We start from the raw sequence: 15,769 nt of genomic DNA, 5'->3' as shown, positions 1-15,769 counted from the left end.
CCCTGCCCAGCCCGCGCACACACACACACACTGTCGTCACACGCCGACGCTCTCCAGCGATGAATCATTAACGCCTCGTTTGTAATTGCGCGGCCGGGGCGAGGGCGTGGGCCGAACTCGTTTAAGTCGCCGTGCCGCCGACTCTGAGGACTCGGCCTGGCCTAGCTTCTCAGAGCCATTTTTAGAGAGGTGTCCCTCGATTCGAGGAGGGGGGGGGGCGTTGTTTACGTCGGTTTCCCTTTCCACGTTTCTCAGAGCGTCGTTAGATGGTTCTTCGATCAAAGCACGGGCAGGGTGTTGGGCGGGAGGGGTTGGTTGACAGCTCCGGGTGAGCTCTTGTAGACGTCGTGTCGTGTGCCCTCTTTATTTACTTCTTTATTTACTTCCTCCCGACAAAAGGAAACCTATATTTGTACCAGATTGACTGCGGCAGGGCCACTGTGGGTCGGACGCGTCTCATACCGAACAGGATCCGGAGACATGGATAGAGACGGACACTCAACGTCTAAAACCTCGCCGGACGACGAAGAGAGCCGTTACTCACAGGCCCAAGTGACCATTCTCCTTGCCCTGTCTCCCTCCTCCTCCTCCTCCTCCTCCCCCATACCCACGAGAGCTACCCGATTGAATACAATACTGTCGGAGTGTCTCGTTCTGACAGTTGAATGGCCTGCAGTTACGGATTGAGACGACACCCACAAATACAAGACAGGTGGCGGCACAAGGTCACCAAGCACGCACATTCACGAGCGCACACAAACACGCACCTGTTAGGGGGAGGCCTTCCAACCAACCTGTCGGTGCAATAAAGCCTGTTTCCATGGCGATGGGAGAGGTTGGCATGGCGATGGTGTCATTGACCCCGAGATTAAGCATGACAATGATCCATGTCTGTCCCTCTCTACCTCTCTAACTTCCCCCCCTCTATCTCTCTCAGTAGACATTCTCATATTCCCTTATGTAAAACGATGACCCTTTCCGGATGCCCTCAAGGACACATTACTATACAGCATTTAGTTGTTTTTCTAGTTCCCCCGCTTTTCCCCCCCTTCGCTCCTCTTTCTCACCTGATTAAAAGAAAGTATCCTCTTGTTCGCTCCGTGTAACAGGAGAGGTTTATCTGCCGTCATGCGAATGGGTGACTTACAGTATCAATATTCCTATTCATTGTCCATGATGTAACTACTGGCGAGGGCTGTACGGCAGGTGAAAGACCTTGTGTTCGAGCAGCGTGATTCCGGTCCCTCTCCTGCCCGCGTCCCTCCGCCTTCAAGCCGCAGCGCCTGGTGGAATGGCGGGCGTTGATTGAGCGCTGTTTAATAGCCCAAGTGACTGATTGATTCGTCCATTGATACAGCCCGCTGTTCTCCCTGCTTCGCGCAGAGGATCTCATCAGACGAAGTGCACTTAGCATGGTGTGAGGGAGGGGGGGGGGGGAGAGGCAGAAGGAGAAAAACAAGGTACACAGGAGTGGGGGTGGGGTGTGGGTGGGGGGCGGGGTGTCTAAAAATGGGACCACAATTTGGCCGCAGCCCTATCGCTCGCTTTCGGCCATTGTCACTTTGAAGTGCTAGCTTTTCATTTTGGGGGGCGCTAAGTGCAATAAGAAGTTCTCTACAGACACCTCTGGGCCACTTCCTCATCCCTCCCCCTCAATCTTCCCCCCCCCCCCCCCGCCCGCCCGCCAAAAACCCAGATGAGGTTGTCATGCTGTGGAGGCCTTCAGCGACCGTGGGTGAGTGAGCTCCTAACCCGCTCTGTTCTCTGTGGAGAAAGGAGTGCCAGGCGATAGCACTGCCCGGGGAATATGTGGGCAATTTCAACTGTTCAGTGGGCAGCAGGGAAACAAAAGAGTGTGGAGAGAGAGCGAGAGAGAGAGAGAGAGAGAGAGAGAGAGAGAGAGAGAGAGAGAGAGAGAGAGAGAGAGAGAAAGAGAGGCAATTTCAACTGTTCAGTGGGCAGCAGGGAAACAAAAGAGTGTGGAGAGAGACAGAGAGAGAAAGAGAGAGAGAGAGAGAGAGGGTAAGAGGAAGTAAGTTGAGGTTGCCTCACTGTGTAGGGTTGTGTGATATAAATGCTGCTTTGTGTGTTTGCTTGTGGGTTGTCTACGCCAGGGAGGTTATGTATGTGTTGCATATGTGTGTGTGTGTGTGTGTGCTTGGGAGGTGGATGTGTGTATTTGAGCCCACTGCTGTCTGTTCATTTGACGTCGTTGCCATCAGCCACTCCATCTTTGCACATTTACATTTAGTCATTTAGCAGACGCTCTTATCCAGAGCGACTTACAGTAAGTACAGGGACATTCCCCCGAGGCAAGTAGGGTGAAGTGCCTTGCCCAAGGACACAACATCAGTTTGCATGACCGGGAATCGAACTGGCAACCTTCGGATTACTAGCCTGATTCCCTCACCGCTCAGCCACCTGACTCATGCACACACACTCTCAGTCACCCACACTGTCCTTCCCTGCTATCTCCGCGAGGCAAGCTGACAGAGACTGTGTCAGCAGCTCAGAGAATGACTTCTCTCCTTCTCCCTAACTGGCCCTCCCTCCCTCCCGCCCCCTATCTCTCCCTTTCTCTCCCCTCGCCACAGCTTAGTTCAGCTCTCATCCCATCTCGTCTCTATCCCCCGATGACAAACTGCAGCATTCTCCCAAAGCTCTACCACACACACACACACACACACTGACACCCGACTGCTTTGAAAAACAGCTGATGGTCTCCTCTGATTGCCGGTGTGTGTGTGTCGTCACGAGGACAATACCGTGTTGTTCCACATCCTCTCTCTGGTGAGAGTTGAAATCTCCCTGTGAGCTCTCCCAGCTTCCACGCTGGATTGTCAGCCCTGTAGAACATTCTTCGCTTCCACCTCTGGACCTCAGATCCTGTGCCAAGCCAATTTCTGAGGCCCTGACTCCCATTTCCCGCCGGACTTAAATTGGTTCGTGGGGAGAAGAAAATAGCTCGGTAACGTCCCCTTTTAATTCAACTGAAGACGAGCAACGCATTTGATCTTGGCTAGGTAGTCGTCTCATCAAAAAGGTCTTTGTCAGGGCCGACAGGGTACAGAATGCTGAGGTCTGGCGGTTGCTATCTTTGATGTGCCTTTGCCGTCGGCGAGTCGACCCCGCCGCACATCATTCTTGCTTGAGAGAGTTCACAGTCATCTGGCTGTTCCTCCTGCTGCCTTGTGGGTAGAATGTGTGTGTGTGTGTGGGGGAGGGCATTCTGTGTGTGTTTGTCTGAATGCACGTGTGTCTGCGTGTGAGTGTGTGTCTGCATGAGTGTGTGCGTCTGCGTGTCTGCATGTGTGTGTGTGTGTGTGTGTGTGTGTATCTGCGTCTGTGTGTGTGTGTATCTGCGTCAGCGTGAGTGTGTATCTGCGTCTGCGTGTTTGTGCGCGTGTGTGTAGCAGAGCTCCACATGCTGGACGAGATCAGCTGGACCCATTGGCTTTTCTTTCCAGTGATGTTCCGCTCCCATTCCCCTCGCTGGGCAGCCAACCACTCACATCAAGACCAGGCTGCTAATTGTCCCTAATAACGTTAATGGCAATGAATTGGCCATCACTCAGAAAGCATAACGCGTGCTGCTTGGTGGCAGGGAGGAAGAGAGAGGGGGGAAAGACAAGATGCTGGCTCGTCGCTCTAAGGGCTGATAGCACATGTGGTGGGAGGCAGATATGGAAGAATGAACGCGCCGGTTGAAAGTGTCAGTGGAAGGACTTGATTTATTCGGAGCAGTCTGGTTTTGTAATAGTGATGTGTCATCGCTGTCCCTGACAGAGTGGTTGTAGAATGAAGGTGAGCGCGGGGGCCAGTGAGTGGTGACAGGTGAAGGGGAGGGGGGGACGGGGGGACGGTGGTGATGATGGTGGGTGTGGTGAGCAGGACTATGACGAGGAAGACTCGACACAAGTCGTGCATAGTTTCTTTCGCCCGCCTATGTGAACGGGCTCTTCCATATTGATTCCTGTATCCAAAACTGTGGTCGTCTTCTATTACAGCTGCAATAGGTCACATTGTCAAATAAAAGTTGAATGTGAGAAATGGTGCCCACAATCCTTGTCTGAACGTCCATGCTTTCCTCCAGCTTGAGTTTGATTGGTGGTGGTTTCACAAAATAAGCCATGGGGGAAGGCCCGCCTTGCTAAAGGCGATTGAAATAGAATTGCTGGAACTGGAAAATAGGGGGCCGCTCAAAAATTAGATATTGACATTCCACTGGTGCTGAGATGTCTGTGTTGCTTACACAACATGTTCAAAGAGGGATTCTTTCAGGAACCTATTGTACCTTTAAATCAAATAGCAAACACTGATGCAAATCTGATACAAATCGGCGGGCATGTTTTCAATGGATGACCATGAGCACATACTCAAACCTAGACTGTGCTTTCAGTCTACTTGTGAACAGCGAGTGCTACTTCAAAACTTTGACATCTTCCTGTACAAAGTTTGTGTAAGTGTGTGTGTGTGTGTCGATTCAATGTATTTTCACCCTGAATCCTTCCAAGTCCAGCTCACTGAATCATATATAACATAATCATATATAATGAATCATATATAATAATCAGGCCCGCGATTCCACAAAGAACTTCCATGAAAGACTACTCTGGTGTACATGCGCACACGCAAACACCCAGTGTGTCGGGGTGTATGCTACTCAGTCGGGGTGTGTGCTACTCAGTCGGGGTGTGTGCTACTCAGTCGGGGTGCGTGCTACTCAGTCGGGGTGCGTGCTACTCAGTCGGGGTGCGTGCTACTCAGTCGGGGTGCGTGCTACTCAGTCGGGGTGTGTGCTACTCAGTCGGGGTGTGTGCTACTCAGTCGGGGTGTGTGCTACTCAGTCGGGGTGTATGCTACTCAGTCGGGGTGTATGCTACTCAGTCGGGGTGTATGCTACTCAGTCGGGGTGTATGCTACTCAGTCGGCGTGTATGCTACTCAGTCGGGGTGTATGCTACTCAGTCGGGGTGTATGCTACTCAGAGATGGCAACCCAGTGTCAAGGTCTCGGTCGAAGATGATGACTGTCGACCATCTCTTTCCCCCTCTCATCCTCTCTTTCTCGCTTGCTCGCCATCTTTCCTTCCTTCTCGCTCCCTCTCACCCCTTTTCTCTGGATGTCTCTCTCTCTCTCTCTCCAACAGGGGCTCGTGGGAGAGAAGTACGGCAGCATCCGTATGCCAGGGGAGGTGGAGTCTGCCGAGTTTGAGATGATCCTGGATGCAGCTGTGGAGGCGGGCCTGGACACGCACATCCTGGAAGAGTGGTACTGCAGGGATGAGAACTCAGTCCCGCCCGCCTACTACCTCAAACCCAAAGCCCAAATGCTGAAGAACTACCAGAATTCGGTAAGTCCTGACCTATTCAAACACTGCAAGCTCAAAGTACCTTGAAGCCCTGTTAAAACTCAGAAACTCTTCCAGAACCACGGGCCCTGTAATTCCAAATATCTAAACACAATAAGTCTGTGTTCTGTACTAAGAATCATTATTGGAATGATTCCTTGCTCAATCAGAATCTTCCTAATATTAATAATACTAATACATTGTGTAATATAATGTTACACAATATATATATATTTGTATATAACATAGATATTGACTGAAAATAACCCATTGATATACTCCATTCTATCACATTTTATGTTTTATTGTTGTCAAGTTTCTTTTGTGTGTTTGTCCTGGGCAACCTCATAAATTCCTGCCCTTGAGATCACATTTATGAAAGCTTTTACAGTCTCTGTAAAACTAACCAGTAAAACTAATTTCACAATAACTGTCAGCGTAGCTACTTTGAAACAAAACTTAAACTTTTCCAATTCAAAGCCCTTGCATTACATCACTCCACCTTGTTGGAAACTTTAAAGGACCTATAAAGAATTGGCCTGTTTTCTGAAAAGCTGGTTATCTGGCCAGCTGTGAGTTGGCTTTCTATGGCTTGAAGCTTATCTGCAGCCATCAATTAGATTGTTACCGTGGCCATTTTTCACACAGTGAATGCTAGCTCCAAGTTAGAGCCAGTGTCGCTACATGTAGTGCTGTGTCATGTCTGGAGGAAAATGAGAAAACCACAGGGCGTTCACACCCGTTTCTAACAAGTCCTATTCAGCACATTCAAGTTCATATTTCTACGTAGTATCGACGGTGAGTGTCGCTTCGGAATTAAACAAATGCGAGCATTGAAAGAGTGTAAACACCCATTTTATTCTACATTTGGATCGGTTTTGACATGAAACCTCTTCTCTGTCCAACCCAGATGGAGTCCAGCAGCGCGGCCAAGACGAAGAACGACAAGGCCTGGAGGACCGTGTCTGAGGAGATCAAGAAGATCTTCCGCACCTCCGTCCTCCAGCTTCAGGAGAAGGGCACCATGAAGAGCGCTCAGGCCAAGAAGTTCCTCTGTTCTGGTCAGTAAGATGGAGTCGCTCGTCAGAGATTGTATATCCCCATTGAGACACCTTTTGCCGTTGTCTTTGGACATGCGTCGGGATCATTTGAACTTGTATTTTCCCATGAAACAGAGTGACTAAGCACCTTATTTTTCCTGGATATTTTGGATGAATTCTTACAGTACACACACACACATTCGTAATATGTTCTATATCGCTATTCAGATTGGATTGGAGGGGTATCCACTCAATTCACAGGAATCCCAGGCCCAGATGTACAATTTACTTCCTTTAAAACAATCCTTCATCCATCCTTAATCTATCCTCATCCCAATTCCCAGTCATGCTGTGTAAAATAGGTCTGCCCTCAATTGCTCCAGATAAGTCTTTAATTAGACCAGGTCACTACATTTGGGATGATCCATTCCTCTCAGATCTCACTGGACACCAGAACTTGTTTGAGGATGAGGACAAGAGGGAGTTTATTCCTTTTCATTGATGCGCTTCTTACCCATTCTGGCTACGGTGCTAAGACTCGCATCCAATATGGAGTGGCTGTGGGGTTTTGGCGACAAGGGATCCTGCCGTTCCTCTTTGTAGTCTAGCTTTTGGAGCCCATGAAAGGAGAAAACTGTGTTTTACCCGACTTTTCTTTTACATTTTTTTACAACAGTTTTTTTGTTGATGCGTTTTTTCCTTAATATGTTTGCCCGCTGTGATTTATAAATGCAACCTACATTAAGAATTCACACAGTCATTTAACTAATTGCCATGCAGATTTCTGCGTTTGATTTTGTTCAAAGGCTAGCCGGGCTATTGTGCAAGGAAAATGCAGCCGGTATGCCAGTTAATTGAGTATGCAGCATCAAAAGAAGCGCTTTTCCTTACAGAAGCTCCATTTTTCCCTCCAGCAGCTTTCGTCGTTTATTCCTTTCTCCATTATTTGCTCTGCCTCCTTGGTTTGCGGTGGCAGGCTGCAGAGTGAGTGATACTGTGCTGTGGAGATTCTGGCAGACTTTCAGCCACGCTGCCTCTTTGGGGGTTCTTTGATAAAGCTGCAATCCGGGATTATGTGATTGTATCAAGCATGTTTCTCCTTTAAAAAGGCTTAGGGGAAAACATGTCTAAACGCTGGCTAAAGATGGGCCTAAAGACTTTGGAAATCTCCCCAGCTTGATTCAAAGACACTAAATGATGCCTTGTGTGTGTTGAGGACTAGTTCTGACGCCTGTTACAACATTACAGCACGTTGTGTTTTGTGGCACTACTCTCTTTATTGAGGCAGTACGTTTCTTTCACGTCATAGTTTGAATCATATTTCGGTGCTCGTGTCTTTTAATTTGCACTTGTACCTCCCAAAAGTCTCTATGAGGGTAGTTTTATAATTGTTTTCTTCCACATTCAAGTAACCTTTTTCTTTTTTTCCATCTTTCAGCCTTAGAGGATGAACTGGATTTTGCCTTAGGCAAACAAACCCCTGCCTTCCTCAAGAAGTGCGTTTGCTACATCCGCAAGATCTCCAATTTCGACCGCCACGCCAAGCTGCCCGAAATGGCCCGCTACATGGACATAGTGGTCAGTGCAGACCGTGTCATGCGGAACCAGGAAGCATACGAGCGCCTCTTAAAGGTACGGGATGAGTTTATACCCACCATCGTCGCCGCCTCCAACCTGCGCGTCTATTCCTCGGTGACGCACTGCGACATGAAGCTCGGCTACTCCCAGGAAGTGGAGAGTCACTACGTGGAAGGCTTGTGTAAACAGTTTTACGAGGACATGGTGGACATCATCCAGGCCACGGTCCAGCAGAATTTCGACACGGAAACCGACCCGCTCTACGACGAGATCATCCAGCATCTGTCCCTGTGTAAAACGCTCTCCTCCTTCTACGAGTACAAGAGCGAGTCACTGGATTACATGCAGGAGTATTTGTTGCCATCCAAAGGAAGCAGGATGATGCCTCTAGTGGTGTACGGAGGTCCCTGCACGGGCAAGACCCTACTGCTTGCTGAGGTCGCCAAACAGGTGAGACAGACATGGAATGGGTGAAATGGGTCCCGCACTGTTGGGAACAGAATAAGGATGCATTGTATGAGGATGGGCGTGCATGGGTTTGACTTGGGGAATCCCAGTGTGCCAGAGTCGGTTTGAGCATTCTTCACTTTGTGGACATGGGTGTGTGAGGGAGAAAAATACAGAAATAACGTGTATTTGGGCATGTCACTGCACACGCAAATAAAAAACGAAGGGCTGTGCATGCTTTTAACATCCAAAAACACGTGGTAACCATCTCCGTATTAGCGGGCCATTTGTACACTGATGCTCATAACCTCAGGTGTATCCCTGAATGCATGTGGATGTTTTGTATGTGTACAGTGCGTGTGTATGTCCCTGTTCACTCATGGCCCCGCCGTCTATCTGCCATTTGGTTGCCCGGCTACATCAGGGTCATGTTGCAGGTTCCCAGTCTGTGCCCGCGGCTCTCCCCAGCCTCACTGACCTTTCTAATAGATGCCTCGAAATTGCCTTCTTGTAAGATTAAGTGATTTACTTTATGGGATATGGGCAGGGAGCCACGCTTGACTGAACCGCACACATTTGGGATGAAAGCCAAACTAGCACACTTTCATTCTGCGCTCCATCGTGTTGAGGATTTCTCCCCCCTCATTCACTTAAAAGGCAGTAGGAGAGAGTTACTGCGGCGAGTCGAGAGCCACGGAGGTGAATAATGCTGTGTATAGATTGAGGGCAGACCCACTGAAGGTATGAACGACTATAACACTATGTCATAGTTCAGTAGAATTGATGGATTGAGAGCCGATTAAAACCCTTAAAAATGATCTCAATATAATATGTCTCCCTTGCACACAGTTTGTCGTAAAATCATACATTGCATTCAGATTAAAAGCTCCAGATGTGTCCACGTTCCACAGATGTTTTTGTTCTGGGGGAAGCAGTACGTCTAATGCCCCTGTTTTCTCTTGGTCTCACCCTGTTCGTTGTGTGGCCAAAAGGGATCCTATATAGCTAACGGTAAACAGTATTGTTTTGGGGAAGGAAAGTAAGGGATACACTCTATTGTTCTGTTCCGATAACTCTGAGACCTGAGATCTCTCCCCGGACTACAACAATGCGCGTCATGCACACACAGACACCCTCTTGGGCACACACAATCTTTCTCTTCATCCTCGTCTTGCTATCTCTCTCTTTCTCAAACACTTACATACACACACAAACAGGCAGTGCCTAACTGGGAGATATCTCCAGGCAGCTCATGATCAGTGTCAAAGTGTCAAAAAGTATTTTATAATTGCGAGCATTCACAGCTGAGCACGAGCATGTTTTCGTGGTTTACCTTGTGGCAATGCTGCTTTTTAAATTTCCAAGTATTGAACCTTATAAATAATTCATCCCTAAATTTCCCATCTATTACCATAACCTTACCTACCTCTCTCTCTCTCTCTCTCTCTCTCCCTCCCTTCTTGATTGGTAGGCGTACACGTGGCTCCAGACGGAACTGGGACCCGAGACCGACCCCGTGGTCATCGTCCGCTTCATCGGCTCCTCCGACTTCTCCCTGGACCTCCGCACCCTCCTCCAGAGCATCTGTGAGCAGATCGCCATCAACTACCGCTGCCTCATCCACTTCCTGCCCAACAAGATCCAGGAGATGCGAGAGCTGTTGGTCAACCTCCTGGGAGAGTCCTCCTTCCACCGGCCCCTGGTCATCGTCCTGGACTCCCTGGAGCAGCTCTCCGAAGCGGACGAGGCCCGCAAGCTGTGGTGGCTCCCCGTCCACCTGCCCCGCACCGTCCGCGTCGTGGTGTCCACCCTGCCCAACAAGTACGGCATCCTGCAGAAGCTCCGGCACCTCGTCCACGACGAGGGGCGCTACGTGGAGCTGGTCCAGAGAGACCGCAAGGCTTGCAGCCAGACCCTCAAGCAGCAGCTGCTGGGGGTCAAGAGGAAGGTGACGTCGGGTCAGCAGATCTACGTCAACGAAGCGTTGGCCAAGTGCACCCTCCCTATGTTTGTCAACCTCATCTACCGTGAGGTGGTCCACTGGAGGTCCCATAAAGACGTGGACGATAAGTCACTGTGCTCCACGGTTCACGAGAGCATCGAGCAGCTCTTCTACTCCGTGGAGAACAAGCTAGGGCAGAGGTTTGTGTTCAGAGCACTGGGCTACATCACCATGGCCAAGGCGGGATTGACTGAGGTCGAGTTGGAGGACATTTTGTCATTGGATAACAGTGTTCTTAGTGATATCATGGTGAGTTCAAACCTCAAGAACCCCCTGAGGATTTCGTACGACCTGGTTGCGAGGCTGAAAGAGGAGCTGGAGGGGTATCTGATCGAGCGGCAGGTACGGAACGTGACCCTGATGGTGTGGGCCAACCGACATCTCCACCTCATTGCCCAGAAGCTGTACCTCAGCAATGAGGAGGATGTCCACCAGATGCACAGCCTCTTGGCAGAGTACTTCCTGGGGGCGTGGTCGGGCGGCAGGAAGAAGATCTTCCACTGCGACAACAACCACTTTGCCTCGCTCAACATCTCGCAGCATAAAAACCCCCACCATCAGCCGTCTCACGAGAAAGCATCCTCGGAGAAGTACTCTTACGACAGGCAGACTCCGGAGCAGCCCTGGGTGTTCCAATGCAACCTTCTGGAACCTGACATCTTCTTTGTCAACCACAGAAAAATGACCGAGCTCCTCTACCACTTGACCCGGAGCGGCCGTACAGACGACCTCATGTTCGGCGTCATCATGAACTTCAGCTGGCTGTATACTATGATCAAGATTGGACAGTTTGAAAAGGCCCTGACTGACATTGACTTGGCCTACAGCTACTCCCAAGAGAAGGAACTGAAGTTCTTAGCTTCCACACTGCGCAGCATCAAGGTGAAGGTGATGAAGAACCCGGCGTCGCTGTCTGCAGAGCTGCAACAGAGGCTCCTCCCGGTGGTCACCTCCCTCCCCAAGCTCAGACACCTCCTCCTCGAGTGCGACAAAGACGGACCAAAGTACTGCTCCATTGTGCCCCTCCACTCCTCCATGGACGTCACCTACAGTCCAGAGAGGCTGCCTCTGTGCTCGAGCTACATGCAGATAGTGGAGATTCTGCCCACCTTGGCCCCTAACATTGTACTGGTGGCCTTGGAGGACGGATCCGTCAGCACCTGGGACGTGGAGAGCCGGCAGCTCCTCCGCCAGATCGACACGGCAAAGTCAGTCGTGCTCGGCATCCGACTGACCACGGACGAGAAGTACCTGGTGGTAGCCACGACCAAGAACACCCTGCTCATCTACGACAACCACAAGTCCTGCCTGCTGTCGGAGGTGGATATCAAGGGGTCCAAGCATGGCGGCATTACCGGAGGGGTCACCTTCATCAACGGCTTCACCCTGTCTAGTCACCACGCGCTAGCTTGGTTAGAGGCCAGTAAAGATGTCAATGTCATCGACCTGCTTTATGGTTGGCCTCTGTACCAGTTCCACTGCTGGTATGAGGTCACTTGCGTCCAATGCTCTCCGGATGGAATGTATGCTTTCTGTGGACAGTACCTCAACACCACGTCCATCTTTCATCTTGGCAGTGGAGACAAGCTTGCCACCGTGACCTCTGAATTTTCCGGTGGTTTTGTCAAGTCCATTCTAGTCCTCGACACCCTTCACCAGATGGTGATGATCGACAACGAAGGGAGTTTGTCGGTGTGGAACACCAAAGAGATTACCGCTCCCCGCCTGATGGAGGACTACGACTGCAGAGGAGACGAGAGTGAGGTGGTGGGCATCGAGCTGTCTGAGGATCAGCGCTCCATCCTCATCTGCAAGGCCAGGAGCATTGAGGTCCTTGACACCAAGGTCTGGAAGATGGTGGAGAAGTTTAAGGCCAAGCGCACGGAACGTTTCGTGGCCGCCGTCCTCTCGAAAAACGGCCAAAGCATCGTCGCCTCCATGGAGAACACTTCGTCCATCTTTGTGTGGAGGAGGGATAGCGGGCAGTGCATGGCCAGCTTAATCGAGATCTCAGGGGCCATCGTCAAACTAATCAAGTCCACCCACCATAACATGCTTCTGTCTGTAGCCAGCAGTGGGGTCCTCTCAGTTTGGGACATTGACATCATCACTGCCATGTCCAATATTGACAAAACAGGCAAGAGGATTCAGACCTTACAACTCTCTGGCAGAGAAGACTATGTGTTTACTATGGATGGTTCCGAGTCAATCCACAAGTGGAATTTTAACACAGGTTTCATCGAGACGGTTTACAAGCACGAGGGCTTGGTGGAGAACTGTGTGCTAACCTCCTCTGGTGACCTCATGGTGACTTCAGATGACAAGAGCAGCCAGTACATCTGGCAAACTGCCACAGGAGAAAACATCTTCCGCATCAACGGACAGAAGATATCCCAGCTCCTCATTACCCACAATGATCAATTTGTTGTGTCCCTCTGCGAGCAGAATGCTTCCAGAGTCTGGAGGCTTGCCACAGGCCACAAGGTGTGCAATATTCTGGTGACCCTTCAGAATGCACTGATAACCACCGCCAACACCTTTCTAGTTGGAGCCACTAAAAACAAGCTTCTCGCTGTCAGCCTCTGGTCAGGCAGTGTGTCCAAAAAGTTTGTCTGCGATGATGGCATTACCATCGTCAACTTCAAACTCATTCCAGACTGTCCCGATTTTGTGGTCTTCATCACATCCACAGAGACCGTGTTCATCTGGAGTGTTGCGGATGAGTCCGTCTGTAGGCGTGTCCAACTGCCCACCAACTTCCTCAAGAACCTGGAGGACTTCCAGATCTCCCCCAATGGAAAACTCGGCATCGTCTCCAAGGGTGACGAGAACATCAATGTGTTAGACCTCCACAGTGGAAAGCTACGGTTGGTCCACGCCGCGGGCATCATCTGGAGGCAGAAGCTCTCCAGAGACGGTCGGTACCTGGTGTACGTCTGCTTCCGGAACTGTGAGGAGGACGACGAGGCGGGCGTCGTGTCCAACCTGATCGTGATGCGCCTGGCGGACGGCAAGAGCATCGGCACGTGCTCTCTTTACAAGACGCCGACCTTCCTCTGCCTCTCCCAGCGGGCTTTAAACATCATCATCGGCTTTGAGGACGGAAGCATCGGCACGTACACCGTGGTGGACCGCGTGGACGCCGCCCTCAAGATCAAGATCGCCACCTCCAACAGCCGTCAGATCGTCAACAACGCCTCGCAGAAGGTGCGTCCCAAGTGCGGCAACCACGCCTTTAAGAGCATCGCCGACTGCGTGTGGAGGGAGTCGACGGAGGTGTTCTCCAGAGACAGCCCCATCAACGTATCCGATTCGGGGGAAGCCGAGACCACGACGCCTACGAAGAAAAGTGAACTGCTGCAGTAAGAGGCGGTGTGACGGTTCGGAGAGCTAGGGGGAGGGTTTCTACGGGGTTGCAGTTGACTCATGTTTACAGCCACCTGATTCAGCTGCAGATGTCAGCCCTTTGGGTAGTTTATGGGCCGACTCCTATAACGCTGCACTCAAGTCATGTAATACTACGACCTATATGATATTACTTTGGTTTTGTTTTTCATACAATGACTGTTAGAAGACGTATTTTTAAGTAACGACTTAACTTAAAAAGTTATTTTATTATTTGAAAAAAAAGATCATTTAACTGTTTATGAGATATATTAGTTTGCCATTACGTGTCCTTTTGCATTTGAAGAACAAGATTGATGTTCAAATGTCTCAGTTTAAACATTTCCAAAGCCATTCCAGTGAAATGACCACTCTTCCTTATACATGTATTTTATTTATTTACATTGTGCACACATTAAGCCATATCTTTGTTCTGAAGATGTGTATTTATGTTTATTTAGATACCATCGATTAGTACTGTACAAACTGGAAGAATTATATAGCTATGTGTACATATCTTGGCTGCTGCAATTTGTGCAACTCCTTAAAAATGTTATGTTGTGCTTAATGCAATCAAAGTGAGTGCCTGGATTTTAAAATGTCTTCTTTTTTTCTTTTTTTTTTGCTAATTATTGCGATTTATGAAGATGCAGGGACTTTGTAAACATAGAACAGTTCGGGTGCTTGAAAATGTATACCTCGCCGAAGCAAAGTGCAGTAAAATCAATTGCGGATGCGCAATGTTAAGCAGCTGTTTTGTGATGGTTATCAATAGGGTACATTGCAAAGATTGTTTTTTTTTAAACAGCGACTTTTATGTCTTGTGGGTTACGCAACAGCTGCTATAAGTTGCAAAAGAGCATTTGCAGACTTGAAATTAAAGTTTTTAAGCACCAGAACTGTACATAGAACCATAATAGCGTATGTTAGAAATGTAATCAAAGATTGAAGGGGTTACATTAATTAGGCTACCTGCAGGAGCTTTTGTTCAGTGTTAAGATTGGTTTAAGATGTAAGCTGTCTTTATATAAAAATGTGTAGACATTTGTGCAACTTCTTGAAAAAAAGTTTTTTGTTATTTATTCGCTTACCTGCACCTACAACTTAGTGTCGGGTCAGTTTGGAGAGCAACACCACTACTGAGCATACACTATAGCATCTTATCATACATCAGCGCCTTAAAACATCTAATCTTATTTTTGTGTGTTTGTTTTGGTGGCTTTGATGGATTAGATAGTGAGCAACGAGTACATAGTTTCACATTAAATATGATAGCGTGTGATAACAATTTCATATTTTTGTGAGCACCTTAGGAATGTTTTTTTTAGAAAGTTGAGGGTGACGCAGAGGATAATTTTATGTCTACTTCTTACCACATTTGGAGTTATATTAAAACAATGTATCATATTTAAGGATAATACCACTTATGTTACTATACTTTTTATCTTATTTTTTGTCCATAAACTGTTTTAAGGGCTATTATGTCTCATTGTGTGTTTAACCCCTTTCAGCAGCAGAGACATAGGCCCAAGGATTACTAATTATCTGTAGCAGTTTCAAGCTTTAAAACATTCATTGCCCCTAAGCAAAGTTTCTATATCTAGAATTATCATACAGTGTATTTGCCAAAGTTACGATCATAGTTTGATGTTTGTTCAGTTGACAAATGTTTCATTTGTTTTTAGGATTGTGATCAAATAATTTCCAAATTGAGTGTTAAATTGTGCTTTTGTTTAAACATGGTATGACCATCTCTACTAAGAAGTTTAAGTGAGTTCACTTATGATATATTGGAATGCCAGTTTAAGAGTATATTTGAATGTGACCATATGGGAGCCAGTATACAGTATTATTGTATGTTATGTAACTTGAATGACTTTTAATTACTTACATGTTTGCAACACATAGTTGGCATACTGGTATTGAATGTTTCTAATGTATTCTTTGTAATTGTCATGACTGACTTACC

The 15,769-nt window shown here is 48.4% G+C and overlaps 1 protein-coding gene across 1 annotated transcript in view; it reads left to right on the top strand.

Moving 5' to 3' along the window:
- LOC136967849 (NACHT and WD repeat domain-containing protein 2) overlaps positions 1–13,969 on the top strand; it is a 30,344-nt gene extending 16,375 nt beyond the window's left edge. Inside the window, exons 5-8 of the mRNA XM_067261813.1 lie at positions 5,149–5,352; positions 6,260–6,410; positions 7,828–8,417; positions 9,886–13,969. Of these exons, the coding sequence (XP_067117914.1) occupies positions 5,149–5,352; positions 6,260–6,410; positions 7,828–8,417; positions 9,886–13,782 (4,842 nt within the window). The 3' untranslated portion in view covers positions 13,783–13,969. The remainder of the gene's footprint in view (positions 1–5,148; positions 5,353–6,259; positions 6,411–7,827; positions 8,418–9,885) is intronic.
- Positions 13,970–15,769: the final 1,800 nt, after the last annotated feature.

The sequence above is a fragment of the Osmerus mordax genome, chromosome 23 (assembly GCF_038355195.1).
Source record: "Osmerus mordax isolate fOsmMor3 chromosome 23, fOsmMor3.pri, whole genome shotgun sequence".
NCBI classification, from domain to species: domain Eukaryota; kingdom Metazoa; phylum Chordata; class Actinopteri; order Osmeriformes; family Osmeridae; genus Osmerus; species Osmerus mordax.
Note: the sequence above shows the minus strand (reverse complement) of the source record. Positions and strands in the feature narration are given on the sequence as shown.